The sequence below is a fragment of the Dicentrarchus labrax genome, unplaced genomic scaffold (genome assembly GCF_905237075.1).
Source record: "Dicentrarchus labrax unplaced genomic scaffold, dlabrax2021, whole genome shotgun sequence".
NCBI lineage: Eukaryota > Metazoa > Chordata > Actinopteri > Moronidae > Dicentrarchus > Dicentrarchus labrax.
In genome coordinates, this window is record NW_026136712.1 from 4,959,749 (window position 1) to 4,975,783 (window position 16,035).

The 16,035-nt window shown below is 41.1% G+C and overlaps 1 protein-coding gene across 3 annotated transcripts in view; it reads left to right on the forward strand.

Moving 5' to 3' along the window:
* abcc3 (ATP-binding cassette, sub-family C (CFTR/MRP), member 3) overlaps window positions 1–16,035 on the forward strand; it is a 48,349-nt gene that overhangs the window by 27,190 nt on the left and 5,124 nt on the right. The window contains exons 9-24 of one of the 3 annotated variants that reach the window (XM_051418824.1): window positions 1,107–1,284; window positions 1,472–1,633; window positions 1,740–1,832; window positions 2,692–2,895; window positions 4,287–4,433; window positions 4,523–4,610; window positions 4,972–5,038; window positions 5,138–5,264; window positions 5,823–5,999; window positions 6,255–6,422; window positions 7,400–7,583; window positions 7,702–7,810; window positions 7,993–8,149; window positions 9,033–9,240; window positions 11,679–11,992; window positions 14,485–14,684. In XM_051418824.1, coding sequence (XP_051274784.1) covers window positions 1,107–1,284; window positions 1,472–1,633; window positions 1,740–1,832; window positions 2,692–2,895; window positions 4,287–4,433; window positions 4,523–4,610; window positions 4,972–5,038; window positions 5,138–5,264; window positions 5,823–5,999; window positions 6,255–6,422; window positions 7,400–7,583; window positions 7,702–7,810; window positions 7,993–8,149; window positions 9,033–9,240; window positions 11,679–11,992; window positions 14,485–14,684 — 2,583 coding nt within the window. Of the gene's footprint in view, window positions 1–1,106; window positions 1,285–1,471; window positions 1,634–1,739; window positions 1,833–2,691; window positions 2,896–4,286; window positions 4,434–4,522; window positions 4,611–4,971; window positions 5,039–5,137; window positions 5,265–5,822; window positions 6,000–6,254; window positions 6,423–7,399; window positions 7,584–7,701; window positions 7,811–7,992; window positions 8,150–9,032; window positions 9,241–9,807; window positions 10,119–11,629; window positions 11,993–14,484; window positions 14,685–16,035 lie in introns of those variants that run through there. The other 2 variants (XM_051418825.1, XM_051418826.1) reach the window with 2 other exon arrangements.

A 16,035-nucleotide genomic window follows, 5' to 3' on the forward strand; every position in this document is an offset into this window, starting at 1 on the left:
GCTGAATTAGCACACTCGTGGGTATGTGAAGTATTGTCAGTATGTGAAGAACTCATTTAATGTTAACATATCAGTATCAGATCAGTATTCCAGCTGCTTTGATTTCTGTGAGTGGAACTTTGGTAGCCACAGATGACATTTTGTCAGAACATGCCTTCAGTTTCCTGACTGTCAACAACATGTTGTTGCGAGGTCTGTTTACATGAAACCAAAATCGAATTGCCTGCACAAACACAGGCTGTTCGTTGCTAGCAGACAGCTGCTGAAAATACAGGCCATGTTTGCGATGAGCCTCAGATGAGATTGGGATCATGTAAATGAAGGTGTGCTGACCCTCTCACAGCTGGGAGGCTAAAGGCTGCTAATGTGTCTGCCAGTGTGAGAAATTCTAAATAATTCATCTGCATCGTCTGCTGAATGCTTGACTTTAAAGTGGTATTAGGGGTCATAAGTTGCAGAGAGGCCAGACTGTGTCTCACAGTCAGAAGTTATATTTTAAGACCTTACTGAAAGTTGATTGGGAAACCGTGAAAAAATTGACTAGAAAATGTGTCTACTTTTTGTTTCTGTGTAAAGCCACACTGCAGTGTTCTGCAGGTTAATTCCAAGTTATTACCAATTGTATTCAATTCTGATCATTTTACATTACTTTCACTACAAATGAATAGTGTGCCTAAAGCTGAATTTCCATAAACTGCAACATTCACAGTAGATAGTTACTGTGGTCGAAAGAAAAATGACGCCCTTTGTCCTTTCCTCAACACTTTTCCTTGACCTCGATGGAAAACGTCATAAGGACTTAAGAAAAGACAACTGTGGTGCTGAGAGTATCCAAGTCAACTTCAATTGAGAATTCAAACAGCTCTTATCTTGGCTGCCACTGAAATACTTCCAGTTCGCTTCACAAAAAATACTATTTGAACTCAGCCAATGTGTTTATGCAAACTCACACTAACTGTTTGCTTGCAGAGTAGATGTGTGTATCTACAGACCATGTGAAGGGAAATGAGAGATTACATAAGCTACGTGCTGTTATCAACACAGCTGTTTTCATATTAGTTTGTTGTGGTGTGTTTAGGAATTCTTCCCTTTCTTCACTCTTACAGGATGCTGATCTTGTTCACAAAACAGAAGGGAGTTCCTGATTGGTGGGGTTACTCGCTGGCCTTCCTTATGTTCTTCACAGCCTTCCTGCAGACTCTCATCCTCCATCATCACTTTCAGTACTGTTTTGTCACCGGGATGAATGTACGCACTGCTGTCATAGGAGCTATCTACAGGAAGGTATGCACCAAGTTCTCAAATCTTTGCTTTCTGACGTTGTGTTACTATGCACATGGACAAATGCATTAATGCTAAAAGAAACCTAATATTGCACATTTCATTCTAGAGGAGATCAAGTGTGCTTTACAGAAAAGACATTGAGTGCAAGTAGTTGAGTATAGGTTTTCTCCTCCTCATTGTGCTGCAGGCGTTAGTGATAACTAATGCTGCCAAGCGTTCGTCTACGGTGGGAGAGGTAGTCAACCTGATGTCTGTGGACGCACAGAGGTTCATGGACCTCACCACCTTCCTCAACATGTTGTGGTCTGCTCCACTTCAGATTATTTTGGCACTATATTTCCTCTGGCAGGTACGTTTACAAATCATACATGGATTGTTGTACGACTAGGCATTTCACACAATTATTGAACACGAGAGACTTTTGCCTTATCTCTATTTACTGCTGTATTTTACAGAACCTCGGTCCCTCTGTGATGGCTGGGGTGGCTGTCATGATCATGCTGATCCCTTTTAACGCTGTGATCGCCATGAAGACCCGAGCCTACCAGGTATGAACAGTCGAACTAGGACTTAATAATTTTGTGTTGTTGTCTATTTACTCTCAGAGGAACTATATCAGTGATATAAGCATATTTGTTGTTTGACACGTTATTTTAAATTAATTATTCCAAACAAAATTGTTTGCTAATTTGATTTGCACATTAAGAGTAAATAAACTGGTTTTGCTTGTTGTAATCATTCCTGCTGTTGGACACGAAGAGCTTTCTTTATTTTTAGAGCTGCAATGATTAGTTAATTAATTGATTAGTTGTCGATTTGTGTTTGATAATCAATACATTTTTTGGAGCCATTTTTTAAGACCAAGTCCAGATTCACAGATTTCAGCTTCTCAAATGCAATTACTTTCTGGTGTCTTCAGTCTTCTGTGACTGACGTCAACGGAATATCTTTGGGTTGTGTACAAAACAAGACATTTGAGGACCTTGGGCTTTGGGAAATATTGAGTGACATTTTTTATCATTTTCTGAACCAAACATCTCATTGATTAATTGAGAAAATGCTGTTAATTTCAGCCCTATTCATAATGCGATTTCAAAATGTGCAAAATGCATTCTACATTTTATCTACATTTTTTTTTGTCCCCCATCAGTTACATTTGAAGGAAATTTACTACTACTTTTGGTCAAACCATGTCTGATCTAGTCGATACCAAAGTGTACTGTAATTCAAGCAAGAGTGACAAATGTAAATGTACATGATTTTAAATTATTGGTGGGGTTAGCAGTTAAAGGAAGTTACCTTTATCCACTTTCCCTATTTTTGGTGTTTTGGTTGATCTATTAATTTACAGATAAAGAACAGTTTGTCTTCTTTGCTCCTCTTCGTTATCCTCTTCCTCTCTTCCAGGTGGAGCAGATGCAGTACAAGGACTCTCGCATTAAGCTGATGAACGAGATCCTGAACGGCATCAAAGTCCTAAAGCTGTACGCCTGGGAGAACTCGTTCAAAGAAAAGGTCCTGGCCATCCGGCAAAAGGAGCTCAACGTTCTGCGCAAGACAGCTTATCTGGGAGCGCTGTCCACCATGGCCTGGACCAGTGCCCCTTTTCTGGTAGGCTTAGTCTAAATGTCTGGGAACTGGCTTTCTTTCAAGAGACTCTTTGCTGAGTGATCGGTCAGGAATTAAGCATTTGGTGAATGTCAGACCATTTTTATTCCATTTTGTTTTCTTGTGAAGTAAAAGTTGAACATGAGACCCAGTAAATCAAAACAGCATGTCCGTACAAGTCAGCAGTGTTGTTTGCCAATCAGGTGTTTTTCAGAGGAAGTCTTGTTGCCTCCAGGCACCCTTCATAAGCCTAAAAGGCATGTTTGACAGACAGCTGTAAATACAATTCGGCAAGTGTTCAGATAGCCTAGTTTGTGGTCAAAAATACATTACAAAGGAGCTTTATTAGAAACTATTTTAGAAACCTGGTGATAAAGAGCTCTTTTGTTTAGAAACTGTAGAAGGAAGAGAATATTCCGGTCAATCTTGTACACACTAGAAAACTAAGCCCAGTGTGGGGTCAGTATAGCACCGACACAACACAGGGATAACCAGAACCAGTGGGGGGGTTTTGACCCAGTGCTTTTTATTGTGTAATTGATATGACTTTTGGAGTCCTGTTTGTGTCCTCCTGGTGAATGTAAACCCTGTCGGGCTGCAGACTCTTTTATTATGCTGTACAAGTTTACAGTAATGTGTAAACTTTTCTGGAACTTCTAGCAACCTTTACACTAGACCATCTGCTGGCAGGATAGATAGTAGATCTCACATCTTACCTTGCTCTCGGCCTACCAGCTACCTACAAGCAGAACAAGTCAAATGTCATAGCAACAGTACACAACACTGATGTGCATCAGCTGACTGCCTGTTTACTGACCCAAATCATGAACCTAGAGAAAAGCATGTTAGTTTTGTGTTAAGTAAAGCAGAAGCAGAGAAATGTCGTGACAGCCAATGCAATAACATGGGAGCAGTGTGAGTGAACAACTGCTCAGTTATCTACATCAGATTTTATAGGTCACATGTCTGCATTTAATTCAGCAATTAGTTGACTGATATACATTTCTCACATAATACACTCTTAATAATACACCATTATGAACACTCGGGGTGACTGGTAGCTCCTTGCTGCAGCGGCCATATGTTCGAATCCGACCTGTGGCTCTTTGCTTCGTATCATTCCCTTTCTCTCTCCCCTCTTTCCTGTCTATCTTCTCTTCAGCTATCCTATTAATCAAAGGAAATAAAGATATATTATACTATAAAAAATATTTAAAATCAATAAATAAAATAAAATAAACACATGAATATCACCAGTTGTTGACAGTCAGGTCATTGCTGATTCACTGGTTGATAAATGTGCAAATGGGTGTACCATCACACTACTGACTGCTGTACATGTGTACAGTAAACTGATAGACCTTGATGCCTGAGCGATCCGTTTGTGTTTCTAGGTTGCCTTGACAACGTTTGCCGTGTATGTGACTGTGGATGAGAACAACATCCTGGATGCAGAGAAGGCCTTTGTGTCCCTCTCACTCTTTAACATCCTCAGGTTTCCTCTCAACATGCTTCCCCAGGTCATCAGCAGCATAGTGCAGGTAGGAACTTTTTCCCTTTTTCTGCGTTTCTCACCTTCATTTTCTGCTTGTGTTTCATTGAGTGCCCCTGTGTTTATTCTGCTTCGCAGGCCAGCGTCTCACTGAAGCGAATTCAAAATTTCCTGAGTCACGATGAACTGGACCCAAATTCAGTAGACCGAAAGAACATAGCAACAGGTAGAATGAAACACTGCTCCTCTTTTGACTGTGGTTAAAACAACATGTTTCTTTCTTTTGTTCCCACCCTGCCCAGCTTCAGGCAGTTCTTTTTCTGTCTGGTGTCACTGCACATGCTTTAAACAGACATTAATAATTGCAGTACCTCGAGAAAATGTGCATTGTCATTATATGCCATCATTCCATTGATAATTCAAGGCTTTAAGGCAAAGTCACTTCCTCCCTTCTGTACCTTTTACCCAGTGCCTGAAGCCTGCAGAGCTTCGGGATGACTACTGGTTAAATGATGCCTTTCAGTCTTTTGTCCTGTCAGACTACAGTGCACCTGGCACCAATTCAAAAACATTTTGTTGCTCAACAGAGTTTTCACTAACAGTCGTCAACGGGAAGTTCAGCTGGGCCAAAGAAGATCCTCCTGTTCTACACAAGTATGTACACAAGCAATCTACTGTATGTTTGCTCCTGTTTGTTTGTGTTGTCAAACCTGAGAGGCCATTCTCAAAACACGTGTGACTGTGTGTTTGTAGTATTAACGTGATGGTGCCCCAGGGCTCCCTGCTGGCAGTGGTGGGCCACGTCGGCTGTGGGAAGTCCTCCCTGATCTCTGCGCTGCTGGGTGAAATGGAGAAACTGGAAGGAGAGGTTTCTATTCGGGTAGGACTTCACTTCATGGATCTTTTTAGCTTCTATTAGCTCATTACTTTTACAGCGTACAAACGTTCTGTTTAGATGCAGTCTCACCTCTCATTACCCTTGCTTTTAGCTATGATAAACCCACTGTTCTTCTCAACATAATGCAGCTAAAGCCCCAGATATTTCCCTCAGAAGTTAGCTGCCCCTAAGTGATCAATAAAAATCAATTAATGCAGTTTTGGTTACTGTTGCAGGCTGCATTCAGAAGTCTCAGACCCTGTGGCAGATGGTATTAGTTAACTGAATCTCCTGAGTGGTTATTTTTTTGGGGAAGACTGGGAAAGACAGATAAAGAGCACATAAAATCCAGGGATGAATGCATTATAGTCTGTCTAGGTGTAATCTTTTGAAATATCTCTATGGCAAAAAACAACAGGAGACACTGTCCTTTCAGGAACAAGAAATCTGACACCATTTTATAGAATATAGAACACAGAACACATGTTAAGGGTTGCTAATTGCCGTATCTGTCATCAGAGGAAGTGGTGTAAACAGAAGTTTGTCTGCCTCTCTCCTCAGGGATCAGTGGCATACGTACCTCAGCAGGCCTGGATACAGAATGCCACCCTGCGGGACAACATCCTATTTGGGAAACCCTATAATGAGCAGAAGTACCGCTGCGTGCTGGAAGCCTGTGCCTTAACTCCTGACCTGGAAGTGCTGCCTGGAGGAGACATGACTGAGATAGGAGAGAAGGTATGAGAGAGAAGCGCTTCCGTTTTCAGTTCTCTTGCTCAGTAAGCACTTTTTGTTTCTGTTTCCAGTTGTCAGCTTTGGTTTCCTTCCAGCAATTCTGTTAGTTCTTAGTTTCCTAGACATTTTTCCACCACTGGATTAAGTTTAAGTCCTGAGAAATACCCTTTGTACTCCCTGATATGTAACTGAAATGCGCATGGTATATTGGCCAACAGCCAGAGTCAACAAAGTGATTCTGGTGTCTCAATCCTGCAGGGTATCAACCTCTCTGGTGGGCAGAGACAGAGGGTGAGTCTGGCCCGGGCTCTGTACAGTGACACTGATGTCTACCTGCTGGATGACCCGCTGTCTGCTGTTGACGCCCACGTGGCCAAACACATCTTTGACAACCTCATTGGCCCAGAGGGCGCTCTAAAGGGAAAGGTGAGGAGAGTCGAAATCTAGGTTTGACACACATCAGTTTGTGAGGTGAAAAAGCCCCTTTAAACTACACTGCAGAGGTAGACAAATTGCAATAATTATTCTTCATCCCTAGTAAAAACCAATGAATTTATACTTTGTACTATACTATATTTAACTAGTACATTATTAGGCCCTGTGCCTATATTATTTAATATAATGATAAATGTAATGTGACCAATAATTCTATATTTAGATGAATTCCTCCTCTCTAAACTGCTTCTCAAACAGCTTGAGAAGAACCAAAGAAGTAAAATCAAACTATCTGTACCATATTGAACTGCATAGCATCATGTTCTTTTGCATTGTATTGCACTGAATCAAATTGTGTCGAATCACACTGCATTGTAATAGGGGTGAATCTTATCACATCAGTAGCTGCTTTGTATGGATCTTTAATGTATCAGTTCGTTGGAAATGCATCGAGGTACGAATCACATCAGCTCCAGTGATGCAGATGCACATCCCTTGTGCTTTCTGCTTTGTGTTAATGAGCAAATGTTAGCACGTTAACACGTTAAAGTATGCTAAAGATGGTGACCATGGTGAACAACTTTCTAGGTTTTCTTGTCAGTATGCTGACATTAGTATTTAGTTTAAAGCACTGCTGTGCCCATGTACAGCCTCACAGAGCTGTTAGCATGGCTGTAAACTGTCTCGCTTCAGTAGAGGAAGTTATATATTATCTTTTTACTAGAAAGGAAGTGGTATCTTTTATCACTTTATTACTTGTTGGTTTTTCATATTTATGACACCAGTTTCTGATAAGACCTGTTCCTGTGTGGGAGGAATCTGCTGGGAAAGTGTGCATATTATCACACTCGCTGTAATAAATGTTTCACTGAAGTTGAGCTTGCCATAATGGTGTGCCTATCTTTGTTTTGATATTAGAATGTGTGTGTTTTATTGGGATAACTTTGTTTTCTTTTTGTTGACTCCAGACACGTATTCTAGTGACACATGGCATCAGCTTCCTGCCTCAGGTGGATAACATAATGGTGATGGTGGATGGCAGGGTGTCAGAGATGGGCTCCTACCAGGAGCTGCTCAATCAGAATGGAGCCTTCGCAGAGTTTCTCAGGAACTACGCCCTGGAGGACATCATAGAGGAGGACGAGGCCACTGGTAGAGCATCACTTCCTCTGCTCTTATAGTGTCTCATATATCTGCATCTCATATGATTTTTATGGTTGAGCTTCTAGGAAAAAAGCTGTGTAACACAATGCTAACACTGCTTTTACAGATGAGTTAATTGAAGATGAGGAATTGTTCCCCGACGATGCCCTTAGCAACCACATAGACATGGTTGACAATGAGCCGGGGATCAATGAAGCCAAGAGAAATTTCATAAGGTAAAGGAACAACTTTAAGATTTAGTTTCTTTCTAACTACCTGTATTGTAATGAGCCTTTTTCTAAACATCTGCCGACTGAATATCATTATTTGGTCATTCCACATATACTGTTCACACTTAAGTGTCACAATAAGCGCATATACTGGCATATATTGATATTATTTGTTTGTCCCCATACAGACAGATCAGTATAATTTCAGCAGACGGAGAGAACCCCAGAGCGCGCTCAGTGAGGAGACACGGCTGCAGCCAGAGGAAACACTCAGAGCAGCCAGAGAAAAAGAAACCACAAGAGACGGAGAAACTCATCCAGGCAGAGACTGCGGAGACAGGCAGGGTCAGTCCAAATGATGAATTATGAAAATTTCACACAGACGTTTAAGTGGATACAACAATGTGATGACATTTTTTACCCAAAAGGTCAAATGTCAACTTCAGTGTCACATCATAATGTCCTCGAAAAACACTTATTTGGCTGTTATTCAACACCATAACTCAGGAACAGAAGGGCAGATTGTGACCATATTTCACAGTTGGACACTGAATTTGTGACACTTTGCACTCAAAGGTCACTGGGACCTCAAAATAGGTTTTTGGCCTTAATTTAACACAGTTTGTAAACAAGTAGCACAGTATGGGCTTTTATCTTTCCATCCATTCTGCCTTTCACTTCCTGCCTCATTCATGAATTTTGAGCGTCATCAGGATCACGTAACTGCGAACAACGTACCAGAGCGTGCCTATCTAATGGTGATCCTGTGAGTGAGTAGGTTTCACCAACAGCTCATAGAGAGGCTTCACAGCTAAAAATGCCAGGAGACAACAAAAGCACCACATTCTCTATAGCTATACTGTATAAGAATGTACACCAAGTAAACGTGTACCTGTTCAGTCAATACATCTATGATAACCCTTCAAAAATGTATATTCACCTAAATGATACATGTACCATCAATACAGTGATAACTTCTATTTAGCCAATAAGTACACTTTCTACCTTTATTTATTCTTAGGCCTCTTCTTATTTTAAGGGAAGGTTTTACAGTTTAGTTTTACACTGAGGTAGAATCTGGTGCTAACAGACTAAAAAGATGGGTCTCATTAAAATGCTTAGACACTTCATAGTAACATAAAATAACAATAAACAATTATCTACATGATAAAACGTAACTGTGACTTTTATACCACAGTCTGTTAACCGTTCTGTCAATCCTAACCAGGTGAAAGCAAAGGTGTACCTGGAGTACGCCATGGCGGTGGGACCTCTGCTGTCAGTGTTCATCTGTTTCCTGTACGGCTGCCAGAGCGCCGCGTCAATCGGAGCGAACATCTGGCTGAGCGAGTGGACCAATGACGCCTCAAAAAATCAGACTCAGGAGAATGTTCCTATGAGGGTGGGGGTGTACGCAGCACTGGGCATTGCACAAGGTAAGAAACACTTGAGTATCACAATAAGCAATGAATGATTATTTTATCGCGAACGCCCATTCATTTCTGTACATTTACTGTTTGATAATTTAGTAGAAACTGCCTTTTGCAAAGTGGTGAAAACTGTTTTGAGGTTGCATTGTTGGCACATCATGGTGCTGAAATGACTTTTCAACCTGAGCAGATAATTTAACTCCATGGTGCCACTCACACAGCACGAAATGAACTGAATATGTTTGCTTTTCAGCCAGTCGAGCTTTGTTTTCATTCAGTAAGCTCACTGGAGATTCAACAAAAAAGACCTAAAGGACCAGAATTACATCTACACATAACAATTAGCATGCATTGTTCTTGATGGGTGTTTTCTGTTGGAAGCATGGAGGCTGTGGATGTGTATGTAATGTTTAACTGCTGTTCCTTTTACAGTGAACCTTTACATCCCTACATTCAGGACAGATGCTGGCTGTGTCTACTAGTGATTCCACTGCTTTCTCCTTCCACATTCTAACCATTCTCTCCAATATCTTTATCCTCCACTCATACTCCTCTGGTTCAACCCCACCCCAGGTATCCTGGTCATGATGTCTTCGTTCACACTAGCCATGGGGAACATCGGCGCAGCCAAGAAGCTGCACTATAATCTGCTCACCAACAAACTTCACACGCCCCAGTCTTTTTTTGATACCACGCCTATAGGACGCATCATCAACCGCTTCTCCAAGGACATCTACGTCATAGACGAGGCTCTTCCAGCCACTGTGCTCATGTTACTGGGCACCGCCTTCATGTCTCTCTCCACCATGATAGTTATCGTTTCCAGCACGCCCATCTTCCTTGTTGTCATAGTGCCCCTGGCTTTGATATACATCTTTGTACAGGTACTCGGGGAAAATGTTGCTCATGTGCCAGCTGATCCTCTCTGTTCCTCTTTTCTTTGCAAATTTGTGACTCTTCCTCTTCCTGGAATGGCATGCCGCATGCATGTTGGCGCAGCAGCTTTTTTTTTTTTTTTTTACCTTCCAGTTCTGGCCTTTTCTCGTTTCTCCGTAGCCTGTGAGGTTGTCCATGATGAGCATCCACGGGTTGTGATTATCTCCTTTTCAAACTTGATTTCACTTCTCTCCGCAGCCAAAGCACTTCCTGTCCTGCCCGCAGCCTGCTTCCACACCCTTCCACACACCCTACACACACACACACACACACACACACACACACACACTGCCATGTGCACTGTCATGTTGAGCAATGCAGCTGGCACCAATATAAATATATTTATAATACACAGAAGTCACACCATTTATGTTAGGAACTGTTACTCTGTCTGTAGTGATCTATAAACTCCCTCTAGTGGTAGACCAGTGTTAATACAACTGAATCTGCTACTGGGTCTTTTGATTGGGTTTGGTCTGTTGCTGGGGTTTTAGGGATCGATGTCACTAGTGTGTAATGTGTAGCCTGTGTTTTTTGGAGCAGATGCTGAAATAGTAAATTAGTTGGCTGGTTATATAGCAGGTAGTTTGTGTGTGTAACAGAGTGGATCTTGATACTTACAAATTCTTTTATAAATAAATAATGATAAGATCGATTAGAAATAAGCAGATCTTTATAGGAGATTTTACATTTGCTGTTCTAAACCTCCAGGATACTCAGTGCAAGCTTGACTCATAGATATGTGTTAACTTCCTGCTTAGAAGCACAACTCTAATGTACCTGAGTGGCGGTTGTATAAGAGGTTGGATTAGGACAAGCGATGCACTGATCTGATCCATGGAGCCGTATTAAATATGATTTCCTAAAATTCTGTGTTTTCCATCAGTTACATTAATTTAATAATGGCAAGCAGCAGAATGCCACAGCAATCCCCGGCCTCATGTTACCTTACATACAAATAATTCTAATGCAGTGAGGTATACAGACTAAAAAATGGCACTGGTGGTGGGATGCAGATGACATCCTGTGTGGGCTGAATACACAATTCAAATTAATATCACTGTGGGTAGCCATGTGAGATATGTAGTGATAGAAGGAGAAAGAGGTTTACTTTCTCACACCAAAGTTGTGCTACTTGACTTGTACTGACACCCCCTCTACTTTTAGGGAACTGTGCCGGCACGCAAGACGTGCTGCATCTGATGTTTTCTGTTTATCTGGAGCACACACATTGTCAATATTAGACCTGGTCGTTAGCTTGAGCAGTGATAACACAAAAGGAAGACGGAGCAGCACCAAAAAAGAACTGATGATTTAAAAAAAAAAAAAAACACCTTTAACTGTGTTGTTTTCATGCTCATGAGGTGTTTAAAAAAACTCAATCAAGTGCTGAATGTGACTCTGTGTAAGCTGCCATTTCATTAGACATAAGGAACGGGTCCTAATCTATTTAACGCAGGCGTTGTTGTGTTGTCACACTTGACCCCTCCCCTCCCCCCTTCTCGCAGGTGTGCTGTTGTTGGTTAACTGCCTGTTGTGCCGGGCCTACAGTATGCTGCGGGCAGCCAAGCTCATGCATCACAACATGCTTCAGGGGGTCCTGCGAGCTCCGCAGGCCTTCTTCGAGAGCACCCCCACTGGGCGGTTACTAAACCGCTTCAGCAAAGACATGGATTCTATAGACTCCCACATCCCAGACAATATTGACATATGGATGCGCACTTTCTGGTACACTCTGAATGTGCTGCTCATATGCTCTGCCCTCACCCCAATGTTCCTCATAGTCATAGCCCCATTAATGGTGTTCTATTGGTGGGTTCAGGTAAATAGGAAACGAGTCTGCTAACTCATTAATACGACATGCATGTCTGCGAGTGTTGTTGAGTGTGTGTGCTGGTAGACTGCTGCATGTAGTTCAAACGTTGATCACTACTGTTCTAGTGCTGTAGGGGATGTGTAGTCCAGTAGTTATAGCTGGCTGGTGGCCTCAGTGGCCAGTCTGACGTTTTAGACCGAGGAAGCTCTAGTCAGCAGCACCACTTTGTTACATCAATAATCTTGTAGGGTTGTACCATGGAACTAGGGATGTAACGATACACTCAACTGGATACAATTCTTAATACTGGGTTCACGATATCATTTTCTCAATTTTTTTAACAATATGAGATTGAAAACAAATTATGACTGAAAAACATTCCTTTATTTCTCAGACAAAAATCTACAAAATATATATTTTCTCTTATATTTTCTGAGGTAGGGTATAAACACCTGCCACACCTCTGATTTTAAACTGGTCTTCACATGCGGCAGCCATGTTGTTGCGCCTTGATACAGCGATGTAGGACGTGAAACAAGCAATGTCAAAAGTAGATGGCGCCCTCTGCTGTTCAAAAAGAGTATCATGGTTTATTTTTCATCTCACCGGTTTGAATCTTCACATATTTGTATCACAGTTTAACTGTCTTGCGATATATCGTTACATTCCTATATGAAACAAAACATACGTTTGAATTCAGATTTATTTTTATGACTAATTAAAACTCTAGTTGTATGCCATACCTTTTCAGAGGCAGGGCTGCTCTAGAGGCAGAAATAATCTCACTAGTTATACTGTATGTGTATATTCATACAGGAAATACAACTTCCAGTCGGAACTAATCTCAACTGTTGTTTTGCTACTCAATGTCCTACTAACTGAAAGAAGCTTAATGATAGGTTAAAATATATCTAGGTGAGCTCTTTTTGTTCCTTCCAGTCTTTTTCTAACCTCTGTTGAGATCTTGAGTGCCAGGAGGGACCTCTTTGTACATCAGGCCTGCCAGATAGCTACAACAACTGAGGTTTAATGAGGTTATTCCTCCCACAGGAGCAGCTCTGTCTGACAGCAGTTAACAGTGGTGTGTGTAGTGTTTATCACTGCAGTATTGATTTATTTTTCTGTGTGTGTGTGTGTGTGTGAGAGTGTAACTGAAACCAAAAGTAATATAATAATTACAAATCATCCAACATGTAAAGTATTTTAATGGCCATTCTATATTTGTTAATAATACACCTTCTAGTGATCATAACACACTCCCGTATCTGACCTCAAGATGGCACAGTTTGGCATAATTCTGCTATTACATCTTGTTGAAGGGGAACTCCTCTAATTTTACACACAAGGTTCAGATTACTTGTCACAAGGAGTAATCTGCCTGTGAAAGTAGCTGTGTAATGTCTTCTGGGATCGGGAGGGAACTTTTCAAAATTTGATTTGACCCCTTCTAGGAACTATAGGTTGGGATATCTCAGTTTTGATAATTCTTTTGTTAGTCTTATGAGTCCCCCAACTTTATGAAAGGGACATATTCAATTGTTGGAGTAGCCCTTTAACCCCACTGTGCAGATGTCATACAATGTTAGCTTTCAACCAAGCCCATAGAGGCTAATTAAACAATTATTCATCAGTCACTCATTACATACACACACATACGTACATTTCATATCAGTCCGTGTAATATAAGCTGCTAACTCACTATAGCTTTTTGACTTCCAGGAATTTCCTCAACATACTTACAATTATAAATCTGTTCAAACACAAATAATCTTGACTTGAATCATCAGTTACAAATTAAAGTCATTATAAAGCAGAGACTCATGGGGCATTTAGGAACTGTGTGCTCACCTTTAACATTTATCCTAACCTGACCTCCAAATGACTAAAATCAGCTGTACTGACACAAGCTCATATGATCCCTATGGCTTTGTCTTGCATCCATCCTGCATGGCCTGTGTCTTTGCTGCATCATTTGTCTATAATCTTACCGTCTGAGGGGCTTCTGTTTGAATGATACATGTCCAAATTCTGCAAATGAAAGCCAAACCACTCACTATAATATGATTGCACATACGGATACAAAGGGAAGCTAAGCTTTTAACTTTTTCAATGTAATTTTTATTAAGCTATAAATTAGATTTTAATGCAGAAATATGTGTGATCAAAACACCTGCAGCTTGACATCAGCAGTGCTTTTGCACATTTTTGTTTAAGACATTCCTGAGGTTAATGCAGTAGAGCTGATTTGCATGTAGACTTTGAACTCGCCACCTCTGAGGAGCTTATGTAAGATGAGCTGGCGGCCTATCAAATATGTGTAAATTGGACTGAGCACTGCAGGTGTTTGGTTCACACAGGCTTTCTTTATTGCTCTGCGTGTGTGCGAATGTGTATGTGTGTGGGCTCATCTGTGTGCATCATAATTTTTGATTATCTGTATAGCATCTTGTGACGTCCTGTTCGGTTGTAATGTTGTGTTTGTTTTTTGACCCCTGTAGAGATTTTACGTTGCGACGTCTCGGCAGCTAAAGCGCCTGGAGTCAGTCAGCCGCTCGCCCATATACTCCCATTTCTCTGAGACCGTCACTGGCTGTAGTGTAATCCGAGCCTATGGCAGACACTCTGCCTTTGTTCTGATGAGTGATATGAGAGTGGATGACAACCAAAAGAGTTACTACCCTGGTATAGTGTCCAACAGGTAAGTGTCCTGTTTCAACTCAGCAGAACAGCAGCTGTGTTCCAGTTGTGTTGAAAAGACTTTGTGTCATCTTTTATCCTTCTTTACACAGCCAATGCTGTGATGGGTAAAGGAATAGTTTGATGCTTGTTCACTTCCTTGCCATGAGTTAGACGGCGAGATTGATACAGCTGTTATCTGTACAGTAAATATGAAGCCTGACGGTTAGCTTAGCTGATTTCAAGGACTGGAAATTGTGAAACAGTTGGATCCGTCCAAAGATAACAAAATAACCTGACTGTGACAGATGGTTTGTTACACAGACCCATCTTGGAAGGCCGCTGGAAAAGAGCAGGCACTTTAAAAAATACTTGGCAGGTGATTCCCTTACATCGTGAAAACATTTCTTCCATCAAGAAAAGCCTTCAATGCTGCTCTTCGCTCTTCTTTCAATAACGAAATACTCTCCAGTTCTGATAGAACTGATGCTAGCAACCACCGCGCATTTTCTGTCGGTCTCCGCTGATGTCTTATGGTGATGACTATGTGGTGACTCCAGGAAGTCACCGCTCCCCCCCAAGAAATAGTCTAGCACATAATCTACCATAAAAGCACAACTTTTACAAAATACAACATGTGGAATAGCTTTAGAGGTGCCGGTATGTATGACAGCCAGTGAAAACTTTAGGACTGAAAAATGAGTTAGCAGATGTTTAATTTAACATATTTATTAAACAACTGACGGTTCATACCAAAAGATACCATGAGAGGAGAAATAATGATGAGTCCAGCTTTCTTGAAACAGAGTGCCCATATGCTCTTCAGTAGATGCTAATACGTAACATGCATTATTCAACAACTGTGTCCTGTACTTATCCAATAAATACCATAAGTGAAAAAGCTTCAGCACATGCTAAAGTCAAACTAGTGTAGAGTACAGAAGGTGAAAAACGTTTCAACACTGGAACATATCTGCTGCCACATGTTTCACGGAATAGACTCCCTGCAGAGGGATGAGCTCACTCATTGTACAACAGATATGAGTGTTCACTTACCGTTCAAAGTATACTTATTATACGGGAAAATCTGACAGCACACTTTCCTTCTCTTCTTTACTCTACTTGATAGACCTTTTTTACAGCAGCCATTTTAACTGGTCATAGCAAGAAAAGCACAGGTGTTACTAAAACCATTATCAATGGCTTTGTTCCATGTGTCCCAGTAAGCCATGCCAGTGAGCCAGCTGGCACAAAATCAGGGCCTTGGGACTGGAACATCTAAATATAATCATTAGCCATTATTAATCTTATTAGCTTATTAACACCTGTGCCTGACATGTTATAATGTCTGCTGTGAAAAAAGCCTATAGTAA